This window comes from Enoplosus armatus, chromosome 23, assembly GCF_043641665.1.
Source record: "Enoplosus armatus isolate fEnoArm2 chromosome 23, fEnoArm2.hap1, whole genome shotgun sequence".
NCBI classification, from domain to species: Eukaryota; Metazoa; Chordata; class Actinopteri; order Centrarchiformes; family Enoplosidae; genus Enoplosus; species Enoplosus armatus.
The window spans coordinates 2,115,026-2,131,959 of NC_092202.1; the positions used below are offsets into that span (position 1 = coordinate 2,115,026).

General features: G+C 42.8%; 1 protein-coding gene across 1 annotated transcript in view; it reads right to left on the bottom strand.

The window, feature by feature from the left end:
- Positions 1-16,027, bottom strand: part of znf638 (zinc finger protein 638) — a 32,847-nt gene extending 16,820 nt beyond the window's left edge. Inside the window, exons 1-5 of the mRNA XM_070930177.1 lie at positions 15,870-16,027; positions 12,446-12,591; positions 2,206-4,421; positions 685-746; positions 136-174 (exon numbers count right to left, since the gene is read on the bottom strand). Of these exons, the coding sequence (XP_070786278.1) occupies positions 136-174; positions 685-746; positions 2,206-4,421; positions 12,446-12,591; positions 15,870-16,027 (2,621 nt within the window). The remainder of the gene's footprint in view (positions 1-135; positions 175-684; positions 747-2,205; positions 4,422-12,445; positions 12,592-15,869) is intronic.
- Between the last annotated feature and the right edge of the window lie 907 nt (positions 16,028-16,934).

Genomic DNA, 16,934 nt, shown 5'->3' on the forward strand with positions numbered 1-16,934 from the left:
AAAGGAAGAGAAAATTTGCAAAAATCAGCAGGGTATTGGTTCACACGTGTTGCTACATGTCTGAACACTAAAGACGGGCACACACTGGACACATTTGGTTAACATACAAGATCAATACAATTGTAAGAAATGTACCTGGGCCCGAGTGCGATCTCACCATCCCACTCTGGGTATCTGTGGGAAAAGAACAAGGTTTCTGTGTGAGGTAAAGCATTTGAGTAATGCTTCTGAAGTCAAAGGGTATTATACACTTTCTGCAGACTTTAACTATAGAACAACCAAAGGGGGTACCTTGAAGAACCTTAAAGAATTTATGAACCCCGACACAAGTTCCACTAGCCTCACAACAATGTGGGTTCAAGAAAGACCCTTCAAGGTACATGTGTTTACTAGTGCAGGTCATTAAGGTGCTTTAGGGGCCCTTAGCAATGAGCTATGCCGGGCTGTGTCACCAAGCTGAAGAGGTAACACCAACAGGACAAGATCATCAGGGACAACCAATCCTGAGGAAAAGGTTATAGAATTACAACAAATGTTTCTGTCCTCTATGGCATTTTCTCACATCCCTGGTGGGCATTCGCCAAAAGTATTAACTAGTGGGTAAGAAAAAAGGCAACCATTATCAAAAAAAACAACTCAAACTAACAAGATCTCTATAGGAAAAAGCTCAAAGAGTAGACTGACTGTTTTCGGAGGAATTTGCAGTTCTCAAGGTGAAAGCTGGAGTTCTGGTGGGTGATCCAATCCTAGTAGTCAGAACAACAGACACACAGCATTTAGATAGACCTCATTATCATCAACACTGCCTCCTGCTTCAGTATCTTAACAGGCATTTTTGTGATTGTCTGACAACACATCTTTATTCAACATTACAGCGGCCTTAAAAAAAAAAAAGTTCATTAAATCTGCAAAGTTTGTGTCTTGCTGTTGAGTCTCTCAAGTCCAAGTGTCCAATTCCATGTCCAAGTTTACAAAAGCAAAACATGTTCATCTGGTTTCTTTAAAAGTTCAACAGCAGTCATCCAAAAAACAGGAACAAGCTGAGACATCAGCCAACAGTGAACAAAGAACTTTAGCACCTCTTTCCTTTATAATTACAGCTGACTCAGAGTCAACTTTAGTTCAAGGGCAACACATTACATCATGAAATATAACAAAAACACGAGTGCCAGCAACCATAATTAAAAGTTCTTCTTCTTCTTGGATTGTTGATATCACGATGCCTGGTTCTTCGGCCTCATGCCTCAGGGATCATGAGGTTTCCTGAGGTTTGGTCAAGGTCATGTCAGCAGAGGTCACAATCGGGTATGGACAAGACAAAAATCACACAAGCCGAGACATCTGGAGTACAGGAGAAAATGTGGGAACCAGAAAGGGGAGGAAGCCGATGGGTAGCTAAAATGTGAAATGCGGTGTCCCAAAAGGGCACAAAATACATGAAAAAAAAAGGGGGAGCTCTGCTTCGTAATAATAGCCTGTATTACAAAAAAGTGATACCTACTGTTAGATATGAAATGAATTAAAGTAGCAAAATTCATTACTGATAGTGGGGAAAAAGATAATTATACGTTCACTAACAACAATTTCAAAACATTCAAACTGAATATACACTGTGGCACAAAAGACCCCCCCCCCCCCCCCCAAAAAAAGAGACAAAAAGGAAACAGCCATCTTCCATCATCCTCTGATGCACTAGTTCTTCAGATTTGCGGATTCTTCCTCATCACGTCTTCTAAGCCCTTGGTTCCATCTTCGACAACCGTCTCAGACGTTGGCCACGTCTCATCATTTTATATCAAATTATACAACAGCCATTAGTTTGTAATGACTGTTGCATAATATGTAAATCAGGTGGGTACACACCAATGACTTTGATCTTCATCTCTCTAAACTACACAATGATGTTCTAACAACAATTTTATGTCAATCACTTCACATGTAAATTAGACAATGCAACCGTGAATTCCTATTAACAAGAAACAGTTGGCTGCACTGGCATCTTTGACACATTTTGGCTTCAAAGCATTTCCCTTAAGACTTTTTTAAAAAATTAAAACCTTTCAGTGCTTCCCCACAAAATAAAAAAAACAAAAACATTTTCAATTGGTATTTTACAAACAAAAAGAACATCAATTTAGAGATTGAAATAAACAAACCACAATTTCCTAAAGGGAGAGAGAGAACAGAGGGCAGTTTTCCACTCACCTTCATATGAGTACATTCTTTGTTACACAGACAACAGGTATGAGGAAAGATTCTCGGGGAGGCCGCTGCATAGTCATGCATCATGGCTGGTGTTGGCAGATTCTTGCCGACTGCCGCCTTTGCTGGGGGTTTCCTGTTGGGAGGCGGCAGCGTCATATGAATCAAGTTCAGCAGGCCCGGGATTGGCTGAGGCGGAGCTGGAGGAATAACGATGGGGCGAGGAACACCAGGGATAAATACCGGTGGCTGCAAGGCCATGAGAGGAGCAGGAGGAACAGATTTCGCAGCAGAAAAAACTGGAGGCCACATCGCTTGCCCCGTCTGCGATACTGACTGCTTCTGCTGCTTCTGTTGCTGCTTCATCGGCTGCTTCTGCGTCTGCTGCATTGGCTGCCTCTGCTGCTGCTTTTGCATCTGCTCAGCAACTGTTGACTCTTGACCTTGAGTTTTACTCTGATTCTTAGTGCCATTGGCATCATTATTGCCAATGACTACAAGGCCAGGTCGGCTGAGATGCACACCACGCAACAGAGAGGAGGGCGGTTGGGTTTTCAACGTTGACTGCCGATCTGCCTCTGGTTCTTTCAAAGGAACGGGTTTGGACGCTTCAGACTTGAGAACTCTGATGTCTGTATCTTTCTTTGGCAGAGAGAAAGAGCTGAAGATTGTTTGAGAAGTCTGGTTTGGTTGGGCCTGTAGTCGTTTGGTCGGATCATTGCTTGGGGGAGCAAGAGAGCTCAGTAGTGAACTGTACTTGGAGGTGAAACTGGCAACAGAACTCGCCTGGTCACGTGAAGAACCCAAGGCGCTGCTTTTCACCTCCATCGTATTTTTTTGCAGTGGTTCTCGACAGTGGCTGCTACTACTGTAAGTGTCCATCAGCAACATACTTCCACTCCCACCACTGTTAGCTCTACCGCCACTGGTCCTTCCAATCTCTTCCCCAACCCCTCCAGTATATTTGCCAGTATGTCCATAATCAATCACTTTACTCGGCTGGAGAACAGCAGATGACATTTCCTCCTGTCGCATCCCTGGCCCTCCAGCACTACTCAAACTGTGACTCACGCTTCTGGTGGGTTGGGGTTCAGGGTAGGGTTTTGACTGAACTTCAGGTGCAGTTCTCTTGGCCTTCTGAATGCGGATTTGGCGCAAGATGAACGGCAGGTTAGCAGGGGTTATCTGGTCTTCAGGGTAGGAGATGAGATTTTCCAAGTCCTCTTTTTCAAGTCCAAAGTGCAGAAGGATGTTAGCAGCCGATTCAGAGGTGTACTTGGGTCGACTGGAGTCTGTAGAGGCTTCAGGTTTGTCTGGCACTGGATAGTCATAATCACCTATCCCTGGAATGGACTGCATATCATGTTCTCTTTTACTGGAGACATTAAACCTACCGTCACCAGCGCTTGCAAAGTTAGATGAAGCAGATGGTGAATAAAATTTTGAGGAGTCATCAGCAGTGGGCCTTTTGTAGTTTGACGACCAGTCCAAGGAGCTACTGCCACTTTCAACGTCTGAGTGTCTATGTCCTAAAGAGGCAGAGGTTGAGGACATTGGGTAGGAGGCCATCCCCGTGCCTGAGGAGCAAAACTCGTCCCTTTGAGTGCTGGTAAAGCGAGTGTCCTGGTCTACGTGCTGATGCATCGGTTTGCCAAGAAGCCTCACCTCCTCTCTGGCTCTGCTAATGTGCATGTCTATAGACTTCTCCAAGTCCTCGTCCATTACGGGCCTACTCTGTTGAGGCCTGTAGTTCATTGACTGAGACATCAGCGATGTGAGCATTCCCCTAGAGTTGGCAGGACTCCCTGAAGTACTTCCAGGAGAGCTGAAGCTGGACCCAGGTCCAAGATGAGAAGATGCCCTCCGAGGGTCCCTCTCGGACGGTATACTGGAGAGTCCATACTGCCCCTGGGTGGAACTTTGGTTCCCAGAGGCATAGGGGTTATACAGGGGATGGGACATTGTGTTTACAATCTTCAGAAGGTTGAGAAGATTGATGGCCGCAGCAGTCGGGGAGGGAGGTGTTGTGGGTATGTAGGGAGCAGGTGTGTTGGAGTTGGTTGTAAAGGTTGCGGCTCGGCTGCCAACAGCGAGAGCAGTGTTTATCTGCGTCAGTGTTAGCTGGGCTTTCAGTTGAGCCAGCTGCAAGGAGGCAGCCTGCTGGCCAATCAGGAGCGAGCTCCCTGGGAGCCCTCCAAGTAGAGGGCTCGTTAGGGGCCCTGGAGCAGGAGAAGGGGCACAACGCTCCGATAACAATGCAAAGCTGAAAAGTTAAAAAACAAAAAGGAAGGGGTTATTGAATGGGATTGAACATCTTCTTCTTGGAAGGGTAAAATCCATCATCTGGAAGGTCGTGTCTTGAGTTGTCCACTCTGGTGCATTCTGTTAGATACACATTCAATCCGTCTATTTCACTTCCCGGTCTTCACTAGCGAGAAAAAACAGAGGAGGCAAAAGCAACAAAGCACAGATAAAGAGAGAAAACATGGTCACTGTTGTTAAAAGGAAACATCCAGAACAGACAAACTAATTTATTTCCATGCTCATCTCTGGTGGAAACAGTTGAGGTTTGGCACCAGCAGACAGACAAAGCACACAAAAAAGTACATCTCACAACTGCAATTTCCATTTCAGAACGTCACATTAGATCCTACTGGAAGATTCAGACGAGCCTGAAAAGATGGAGCTGTACGCTGGTCGTGAATGACTAAAAATGATCCAACAGCAATTTTGAAAGAATTAGCTTTGTGATATCATTCAACTGGAATAGCAGAAGAAAGTCCAAAACCTCACAAAAAGGTCAGGGAGTCTCAGAAAGAGCCTTTCCAGGGACTTCTACTCCTGCCCTTCCACCTATATCTGATTACACAGAGAAACCCATTTTATTCAAAGCTTTTCATTCAGACAAACAAACAAAAGACAATAATGCTTTTAAGGCGACACATCTGAGATAAGTGTCCAGCACAATTGGTACAAAGCAGAAAATCTCCTCAGACACTGGGCTTAGCGCCGAGCAAGAAGATTGTGATTGGTTAAAAAAAAAACACAAACAAGCGGTACCTGAAACAACATATCCCCACCAACACAACCCCTTGCGAGGTTATAACGCAGGGCTGTTTTCAGTCTTAACACCCACTGAGGCTTTATCCCAAATGTCTCACTCAACACTTCCCCTCATTTCAGAATTGTTTGCACTGGGCGGCTAAAAGTGTTAGCAGTCAAACAACTCTAGTTTGCCAGTTATAGCTTGTGCACATGATCAGAAGCTGATGAAAGAATTGAGTCAGCATCAAAAAACTGTTAAACGCCACCTTTCTTCTTCTTGTGTTAACAGGAGTTTGAATCCAGTTTAATGTTGTCATCTCTGCCCTATATTGTTCTTCGCCTTTCCTGAGATATTTGCGAGGTATTATGGAGTAGCCCTCAAGTGCCGTGCTAAAAATATATATGTCAAAAAGGATGAGAGGGGTTACACGTATGGTATGGTGCACACTGGCTCACAGTGACAGTTAAGTGGAATGAATAAGGTCACTGGTAATGTTATTAGTAACACCTGTGCTTCTACTATGACATGTCAAAATGTCTGCTTTAAACAAGGCCAATTAACAAGTCAGAAACTGTATATTATGGCAACTACAAGATGACATGAAAGCAAGATAAGGCCTCTAAACTTACCACAGTATTGAGCCATCACCTCTCTTACACATTCCATTACTTTATTCATGGCAACATAAACAAGTAAAATAAAAATACATACATATATATGTAATTTACATCACTTAAGGTCGCTTACTTTTAACGACGAAGAAAAAACTCCGCCTTTGAGGTCTTAAGGGAAACCATTTTCAGCTGCGTCACATCAACACAGCACTTACAACAAAAGCAGACGTTTGCTCCGACATACTTTGTAGGTAAAAGTTAGATCAATATTTATCAGGTATAAATCTAAATGGTGGCCTAGCTGTCTGATGCGAGCCACGGGCCTGAGCCCAGCCGTCACTGACGTTCAAGGCGGGCTGGATGCAAGTTTCACATTAAAACACAAGCGTAAAAAAACCCTCAAAATGTCTGAGTGTTTTAGTTTCTACCGTTAAACGCGAGCCAAAGACGGTTAGAATGGCTAAACTTGTCTCGCGTACTCCTGCTAGCAAGAGCTAACGGTTAGTCTTCAGGAGGGGACGGTTATAAACACGGTTTCCGGTGAACAAACACCGTGTTTCGCTCCGTGTTTATATAACATCGTTTTTGTTACATACCTTCCGTTAATTTAGTGTATCTTGCAGCGTTGACGTGCCCAAACGTATCTTCGGGCTGTTAGCAGGGAGGCACTCTCTGGTTTCCTAAAATTGTGTACTAAATCGGGAAGACTTCCGGTATTGGTGCCTGGCCTTCAAAATAAAAGCGCAAACGTTTGAACTAGAGGCAAGTTTGTGATGTCGCATCATTGTTGTGCATTTAGGCCCTTTTATTTTGAAGAAACGGACCTGAATTGTTTTTCCTTAATTAATGCGAGTCAGGTTTCTATTTATGAGAATATATTTGTGTTAACAGTCATGTTTTAACCCATAACCTCATCATTGTTATATATATCTTGTCCACAGACTTCAGGTAATATAAGGTAATATTTGGAATACAATACCACAAAACTGACAGTTTCCAACAGCGATGACTGAGTGTTGCTGTAGCTTATTTTATTTTTACTCATTAAATGTAAAAAAGGGAGAAAAGGTATAAGGATGTGTTGACATTAATCTGCCACACAGCGGCGCTATTATCACAGAAATTCAGTTAATGCATTTCATTTAGGCCCCTAATAATATTTAAAACTCCCGACAGGTGGTGATTAGCCGGTTTCTGTCACCTTTTTTCACCATCAACCCCAGGATATCTCACTGGACTTAACAGAGACAACGCTGTCTTCAGTGTCTATACTTTTTATAAAGCCAAATTTACTTAATCTTTAAAAGTACTGGCAAATTTCCTTACATCCCTAAAAATCATGAAATACCATCCTGCTAGAAAGCATTTAAACACATTTAAAGTTATATAGTTACATGATGCACTGATGTACTTTTCTACTTTGTGTATGTGTGTCTTAGGCTCTTTTGTATTGACTGTGTGTTGTATCATACACTGTTTAAATAACATTTCAGCTTTAACCCTCATTGCTGGTGACCTTTTATACCTGCAATAACAGTTTTCATGGCCACCTTGTTTGTTGATATATGTTTGCTAAAAGTTTCTTATTGTCACATCCAGCAGTTACAGAGAAACATTGTCATTGATGAATGTAAGTCTAATATTCACCCTCTTTTAACTCTGTGTCTCTACCAACTCCTGAGGGAAGTACCTGGCTGTGTAGCTGCTAAATGTTGGTTCATCACTACGAGTGACTCTTTCACATTGTCATGATGCATTATTATGATACGTTATGATACCTTAACATAAAGATATCAATTATAGAAAAAAAAATTATGTGTACTTTGTTTTTTCTTAAGGAATTTAACAGTTTATCTGCACGCAGCAAATAATAAATCATGCGATGGTATATTAGGAGTCATTACAGGTACATTATGTCCTCCAGTCACCAAAAGGCTCGTGACCTTAAATAGAAACCGATATTTTTAAATAAGCATTAACTTCCCATCAGTTCGACACTTTCAGTCTGATTTACACGTGAATTCATGTCAGATAGAGTTACGTAAGCCCTAAAAAGAAGAAAGGATTTCGTTGAGCTTAGAAGCCGTCGACGCCAGCCAATCACATTCCAAAACACTTCCGGATTCCCCAATCAGATTTAGCGACACACAACCAGACGCATCCTACGCTCAGAGCCAGCTCATGAGCTTTAAGTCTCTGATAATAAACCACTATTGACTTTACAGACTGTTGAATCAACAGTTTATCAAAAGGTGATGATGAATATTTTCATTAAAGGATCATTCTCTGTTGGGTATTGCAGCAAATTAATAATATATCCCCTTTATCCCCTCCCCCGGACCACAGGGCTTAACACCTGACCACGACACAACAGCTGACTGGCAGCGCTCCGGCCGTGTGCGTGTGTGTGTGTGTGTGTGTGTGTGTGTGTGTGTGAGTGTGTGTGTATGAAGGAGTGTGTGTCTGGAAGGGGTGGTCGAGCCAAAAGATGTTCGGTTTTATTTTCGGCTGTCATCGCTACCCTGACAGAGGCCTGGTCTCATGGTGGTGACCTCACCATGGAGCGCACACACACACACACACACACACACATAGGGACGTATAGGCATGTGTGGAGACGTGGGCAGATTTAGACATAAAAAGGACTTTGTCATGAATTAGATTTAATCCAACAGCATACACACACACACACACACACACACACACACACACACACTAGATGCACATCTCCGACGTCGTCCAGTTGTCTGACCTTTGAATAGTACACAAAAACAAGTATTATTATTGTCTTCCTTCCCTTAACTCTAACCTTCAAACTACAGTATAACTTATTTTTTTGAGTCTGGATGTTCGATAACTTGAAGCAGCTCTGGGGTTACAAGTCAAGTCCTCAAGTCTCCGTTCCCCAAGTCCAAGTTCAACTCATCTTACCTCATGTCAAAATAAAGCCCCAAGTCAAGCTATGAAGATGATTTATATTCATATTGGATAGATACGTACCTACGTATACGTTTATAGAATATGATTGATTTAATGTATCTGACTTGACCTCTTAACCTAATGTCTCTTATTGTAATGAGAACATTTAAAATGTTAGTAAAAATACTTTTGCATTTTCTTCACTGGAAGGACACCCTAGAGCAGTGATACTCAACTTGCGGCCCTGTCTATTAACTGGCCCCTGGCCTTGTGTCATCTTGCAAAACTGGCCCCCGGGCAAAGCAAGTTGCGTATCACTGCCCTAGAGGCCACCGCAGAGGGCACTTTGTATACCCATACCCAGGATGTTTAGCTGTAGCTGTGATGCTAATGATGAATAATGCTTATCCATGTCACACACGAATGCATTCATCTGCGTCCCCACATGAATGTGCAGCATCTACCTCCCCCGCCCAATAAACAGATCCCCGCTAATGATCTCAACAATTCTGGCTGGAGGTAACCTGACCCCAGATCAGGGACGATGGACAGCGCCAAGATCGACGAGGAATGTGAAATCTCAAATTAGTATCCGTCTCTAACCCCGCGATCTTTCTGGAAAAAAAACGGCTCCTATTTCCTCAACTTGGCAAAAGTGAAAATGTGGGCAGGTCAGATCCCTGAGGAATGTTTTACTCTCGCTGAGCAAGGCGCTAATCCTTCAGCCCACCAAAACACACCACACTGGTTGTACTGGGGAGTTCAAAGGGAATAAACAACGGGTTGTTTTCATGGGAAATTCACGCCGTTTCTCTCATTTGTTTTTGGGCGATCAAACTTGTTTCCCCTCTGGAGATGATTAAAGTTATCTATCCATGGACACTGTGCAGATTTTATCATCGTCATCATGTGCTGTGGGGCAGTTAAAACCTAAATTAAGGCCCCTGTTAGCTGCCCTCCCTCACCCAACATGCCCCCTAGCCACCTTTGACTGACAGCTTCCAGGTTATGTGGTTACCTCAGCGTCTCCTGGGAGTCCCTGCGACACTCCCAGCGACAGACAGGGAGGGCAGGGTAACCCACACCGGGCAAACCCTGCTGCTACACATGACAGGGTCATAAATCCCATCTCAATGTCGGCGGTTTAATATGCTTTGATATTAACGATGTTATTTATTTATGGATATAAGTGTGTGAACAGAGACTAAATAAAAACGGTTTAATTCAACATCTTTTTTTTGGAGAATTTCAGGTGTTTCAATACATTTGTGCACAATCCACAACCTGTGTTTCCTTCCCTATGTGTGTCTGTATTGCTTTGTATGTGTGTGTGTGTGTGTGTGTGTGTGTGTGTGTGTGTGTGTGTGGATACTGCGAGAGCTGCTGCTGTCCTCTGAGGAGCAGTTAGCAGAGGGTCTAATAAGCGTTGATGAAAATAAGTCACCGCTGGCTCAAACAGAGAGTCGCTCACTCAGCACCACAAGGTCTGGACATCTGTGTGTGTGTGTGTGTGTGTGTGTGTGTGTGTGTGTGTGTAAATGACACACAAGCATGTAAGTCCTGACACAGGGAAATAGTTTATTTGTCCTTGGACTGTGTGCGCAGAGATGTAATGAGATATTTATGGTGGCAGCATCGACATATCATCATTTTATGTGCATGTAATCTGTTGGTAATAAATACTGAACATTTACTGATTCATATAGAGCTGTTTTTAAACCTTTTGGGGCAAGTCCAAGTTATATTTCAAGGCGTTGTGAAAGCATGTCTCAAGTCAAGACTTAACTGTTTTTTGTTACTCCAGGAGTTTAACAAGTCAAAACCTGAAGGTCAAACCTCACAGTCGCAAGTCCAGGTGAAGTTTCAAGTCCTAATTTTTATGACCCAAATGCGGCTCGGAGCCCCGGTCTCCAGTCCCTTCAGTACTGCAGCTCAGGAGCCGGCTGCACCAGCTGTTAAAAAGTACAAACGTGGCCAAGTTATAACCCGAGTGTTTACTACCTGGAGAAAAAAACAGATCCCACACCACACAAACTGCTTCTAACTGCTGCTCCTGCCCGAACATCAGACATCACGCCAGGTTGTGAAAGACGGCACGCTGTGATTGGTGTCTTGGTCGAGTCTGCAATAATTTATGACTCTATAATCACCTAATTTGACACAGTTTTAACAGACAGAAATAAAAGCCTCCAGGGGGTGAATATTTGATACTCAAAAGGTAGATTTCTGCTGGGGTGTTCCTTTAAATGCCACTTAGGCAGTTGCTTGACACTGTACATCACACAAGCAGGGTTAGGGTCACATGACGACACGTCAATGCCACAAGTGTGACCGTCAGTCTGAGTCCTCTCATGTAAAATCTAAAATATTTTCCCTCTGACCTCACAGGGAGCTCGAATGAGACAGGCAGCTGAAAATGACAGCGATACGACTTCATGTCGCACAGTGTGAATGCGTGTGAGCGTCGACTTCATCGCACCTCGGCTTCATTTACAGCCGAGGACAGTTTTCATCACCGTTGAGGTACGTGTCTTTCTGTCTCAGACACTCTCACAATATACAGACACCATACCAACTGATATGGTGAGCTAGCTTCAAGACCTTTACTATCTTAGGAGACTAAAAATATACTGAAACCGAGTGAAAGAAGGCAGTGTAGAAGTCTCCCTGCTTACTATTCTCTTCTTTTTGATTTGAATAAAAAATAAACTCCTTCTCTCGTGTCTCATCTAAAGCCTTCCTACCTTCCCCTTCTTTTTCTCTCACACACGCAATTTAAAAATCATGTCACTGACTTGCAGCTTTGCACTATGACGTCCTGTCCACAGTCATCACACTCGATAACCTGATTCTGAGCTTGGACTGGATGGTTGACCCAGAAACTCTTTTCACAACTGGATGAGCTAATGGAGTCCAACACAAAGTGACCTGATCGCTCGGCTCAAACGCACTGAAACGTTTTCTGCTTTCGCACCCTACATGGAAATATGTGGTCATGAGATTACAGCACCTACATTTAAACAAAATCTCATTTTCTTCTGAGGCGGATTTTCCTTTTTAGCACCTCACAGCACACTACACAATGTACAGATCACCAAATCAGACCCATCATACTGATGCCTTTTGGATATGGAGGAGGGAAAGTAGCTGAATGAATGAACAATGACTAGTATGGATCCTCCAAAGAGATTTCAAGGTAATTTAACTTCTTTTCTGTATTTCCTCATATGTACATTGCAGCTTTAACAGGGCATTGTGCTGATTGGTTGGGAACTCATCAATTAAACAAGTCTTAGATGAGAAGATTGATACCACTCTTGTGTCTGAACAAATGTGAAGCTACAGCTAGCAGCTAAGTTAGCTTAGCACAAAGACTTGAATCGGAGGGAAACAGCTAGCTTAGCTCTGTCCAAAGGAAACTAAATCCACCTGTCAGCGCCTCTAAAGCTCCCTAATTAGCATGAACAAAAACAGTGTAAAATCTGAATTTCTTGGCTGGGGCCAGTAACTTCCTGGAGTCCTCGCTGGTTGCCTGGCAACCGGTCCTGGGCAAGACATAGTCCGGCACATATCCCACTGTAAAAAGAGGAACTGACACTTTTACACTTACATTTTTTGCACGGATTACAAAAGAATTGGAGTTGAGGATGCACAGGACAAGAACCTTCCTCTGGATCCGCTGTGATGCTAAACATGAAGCAGCGGAACCAGTAAAACCAGCGAGACCGGAGGAAGGACTGCGCGGAACGTCGTGTTAAGGCGTTAACGGTCGACAGGTGGGAGAGAACACGGTGAGAGGAGAACGGGACGCTGAAAAACAAGGGTGTGAGAGTGTGTACTTTAAAGAGAAATTTAAATGATAAGCAATAATAAAAAGAAGAGAAAAGGGAAATGAAACGGAGGAAAAGCAGCAGCTGCGCTTTTAAATCCACCACACACACACACACACACACAGTGACAATCACATCAGTCACATTCCAAAAACCAAAACCCTCTCAAACATTTACGAGGTGTCTGGTCATATGGTGAGTGTAGGCTAAATGTGTGCGTGACTGAGACGGCGTTATTGCAGAGGTCGCAGTTCAAGGTCAGTGTGTTGTTAGTTTCCTCACTGTGTTTTTTTGCCACTTTGGTTTCAAGTTCAGGTCGCAGCTGAGCTCAACTTTCCTGACTGAAACCGAGGAAATGTCAATCATTTCTGCCTAGAAACGTCTCATCCAATACTAGTTATGAAGACTTCTAATTTAAAGCTGCACTACTCAATTTCATAACAACAAAGGATCAAATTACTGTGTGTAACGTGTAAAATGGCCGCTTGTAGTGACAATCTCCCAGCTCTGCAGTTCCCCTCAGCTCTGCGGAGCATCTTAGCGTCTTTCAGCTTACTGTTTTGGTCGACGCTCTTTGCACTCATGGGCCCCGTGTGTGTGTGTGTGTGTGTGTGTGGCTGTAAATCACACTCTATATTAAATGTGATACAAGCATCAGATGACAGAGCTGTGATAAAACCTGAAAATAGAGACCAGGAGGACGTGGAGGTAAATCCGATTCACTCACATATAAACACTCCTAAATCCAGCCGTCTAAATCCGCAGCAACATGGAGCTCAGAGTAAAGCCTTGCTTCAGACGGAAGCTATTTCACACCGTGCATAAAAAAAAAACATCCCTCTCTCTCCCACATTTACTCTTTTCTTCTATCCACCTTCACCTTCTCGCTCCTCTATTGCTTAAATCTTGACCCCGTCCATCTCCCGCTATCACTTTTTCCCCTCTCCTCCGCTTTAGCTCTCACAGCCGGGAGTCTTCTTGTGTTTACTTCCCTTTATACTATCATCCCATCAACACCCAGCTAAGGCCCATAATGGCCTCAAGGCATGGCATGGTAACACACACACAAACACACACACAAACAGCAATAAACGCCTCACAAGTGTCTTGGCCGTCTGAGGAAAACTATCAAAAGCTTTTTTGGAATCAACGGACAAGACTTTGCACTACCGAAGAAATAATTGGTGTTAGTATTTTTTTTGTATGAAAGAGATAAATATGTTAACCCCTTGTCCTTAAAAGTAAAGGGACAGGAGAGACTACAGTAGCCTGTGAATGAATGGCTGTATGCAAGAATGAATGAATGAGTTTCCTTATTTATTCAACAGAAAAAGATAAATGAACGAAGAGGCTGTGAATGAGTGACTGGACGGTTGAATGGACGAATGAATTAATGAATGATGAGAGAAAAATGATCTGAAGCGAATCAAGCAAACTAAAGTCAAATGAATGACAACAGAAGATGGTGAGAAACAGACTGAAGCTGAAGGTAAAAGGAAAGTTGTTCGACTCTCTGTGTTTTTGTTAGTGACGATGATTAATGAACAATGAGCACATGTTATGATTTGTATCCGAACACCTTGAGTCCCATCCAGACTCTCAGGAACTGACCAAAACAACAGGGCAGAGAAGTAAAGTCTTCATCCAAATAGACTTTTTGGATACGAAAAAGCCTCCAAAGTAAAAGACTGTTGTGTCCAAGTATGGTTGAGAGGACTAACTTTGCTCCCAGATTACAAAATAATCCAAAATCCTTCACTCAGGCCAAACCCTGTCCTCACCTTAACCATCTTTAACCAATTAATTCATTCAAACTAAATCACATGAACAAGCCCATCGTGTACTGCCATCAGCGGGAACTGAGCAGCATGTTTTTGGTGGTGCCGGGACAGTATGTATGATATGCATAGCTGAAGAAAACTTTTAAAGCCATGGATTTAGACAGATGAGACACCCACACATACGTACATAACACTCATACACACAGTTGTCTTCTTGTTTTAGCTATAGGGTCAGCAGGGCTAGCCAGGGTTAATGCCAGAGGACTATTTCACACATGCTAATTGCACCGTATGCACACATGAACACACAAGAGTGTAGTCACTTCAGACTCACTGTGGACAGAAGACAACATTACCAACATTTATCAGTTTTACACGACATGTTTTCAGCCTGTTCTAACTTTAACTTAGACATATTAGTACAAGAAAATGTACTTTTTGACAACAGATGCAACAACACAAGAGACAAAAAAGACCATATTAAGATTTCATTATGCTTATTTCCTGAAACAGGTCCACCGGCTTTTGTTACCAAATCAGGCAAATAAAATGCTCTTTTAAACCCATTACATTGCTTTTGTGATGTCTTAGCAAGCAGAGGCTAATATTTGCAAACCAGCTAGTTAAGTGACCACACTTTTGTGAGAAATAAATAAATGAAGTTCTCCCAAGTTGTTTCTAGTGTTTTCCTAGATGGAAAAGGCATTTCAATAATCATGTCATAATATATTTAGGAAAACTAGGTGGGCAGGGACAGGAGAAAGATTGTAACATTAGCTAAATATGTTAGCTTATGTAGGTAGCTAGCTAGCATAACCTGGCTGCCTTCAGAAGCCTCTGTCTGCTAACACTGTATGACAAACTAGCTTTTGTGTTAGCAAACAAATGCAAGCTAGCTAGCTAAGTTACCAAGCCTTTTTCCCTTTTAGTTTCTAAAAGAAATACAATTCTTCTCTCACCCTAAGTTATATAATATTTCTTGTGTTTCGTTATAGGGAACAGACATTTAACCATACATGTCACGATAAAGTGAGGAGAAATAGGTGGGCAGTGACAGAAAGACTGTTACGTTAGCTTAATATGTTAGCTTACGTAGGTAGCTAGCAAATGTTAGTGCCTGTGTCTGCTAATATTGTGTGATAAACTAAATTAAAGTGGTCAACATGTTTATTATGCTATTATTCTATAAGATAACATCAAGTTTCTTATATTATGAGCAGTGATTTTGAAAACTGAATCATTTGTTGATGACACCAACTTTGTGTCCCACTCACAAAGGTCCTGATCGGCCCACCACCACCTTGTGATCGCAAACAGTTTAGTCTTTTAATTTTGGTCACCACAAATGACTGGCTTGGTTATCTTACGTCTTCGTACACCTCCTGCTGTAAAGACACGAATAAATGAATAAAGTCACAGTGAGCTGCATGCTTTGTTCTTGCACACAGAAGAAAAAGACACAGATTTCTGTCCTCACCGGCGTGCAGGGTCGATGGCGCTGCCGCTGTTTGAGGTGTGGTTGGTTTTACCTGCGACCAAGTTACTGGCGCTGCTGTTGTTCTTAGATGTTTTTGGGTGATCTGCGTCCACTGAGCCCTGTGGCCGAGAACCCCGGGCCTTCTTTTCCTCCAGCATGGCCAAAAGTACGCATACAAATACATGCACACAGACTTATACACACTTTCTAAATCACAAACATACACACTTCTACTTTTGAGTCTTTGACTGGTTGATTGTTGGGCGGGAATCAGCCTGCACTTCCAAATGCAAAGATAAATCCCAAGATTAAGAGGTAAAAAGTGAAGAAGAGGACTTTTCTCTTGCTATTTTGTTTGAATTATTTCCATGTTTACAAAAAGTAATTCCAGAAGAAAGAATTCCTCCCTCCGTTTTGGAAAATTGAACCAAAAGATCCGCTTTCACAGAGTAATAGATCATTACCAACCAATTTTAATACTGGATGGAAAAAAGTAAAAAACAAATAAACAACGTGAAACTAAGTCAGTAAATCTTCTCAGCGTCCTCCGGTATTCTCGTAGTCCGGAATTTCAGGCGTCCCAGAACCCAGGTGTCCCGGCGTTTCGGATTTCTGAGGGCTTAAGCCATTATAGTGGCTCAGCGGGATTTGAGCCGCGAGAGACTGAGAGGCGAATCAGGAGGAACTCTGCATGGCTACACCCGTCCCTCTGAGCCAGCAGCTGGAGAGACAGAGACAGGGGTAGAGAGACAGAGACAGGGGTAGAGAGAGAGAGAGAGAGCAGAGAAGATAGAGACGCAAGCTGTGTGTCGAGTGTCTTGAGGGCAAGAGAGGGAGGGGAAATAAGATGGACGTTTCTATAAAGGAGGGTGACAAACTATCACTGAGGCCTACAAGTAAGTTAGATTTACTTTTTCAGCGCCCAAGATATTAGAGGCTTTTTGATGGGAACAAAATGTTTGCAATAAATAACATTTTCAGTAAATATGTGACCACGGCCTTCAACTTCAACAGATTTGAGCCTGATTGAAGCACGACCTTCGCACCATGTGGCCTTCTGTCATT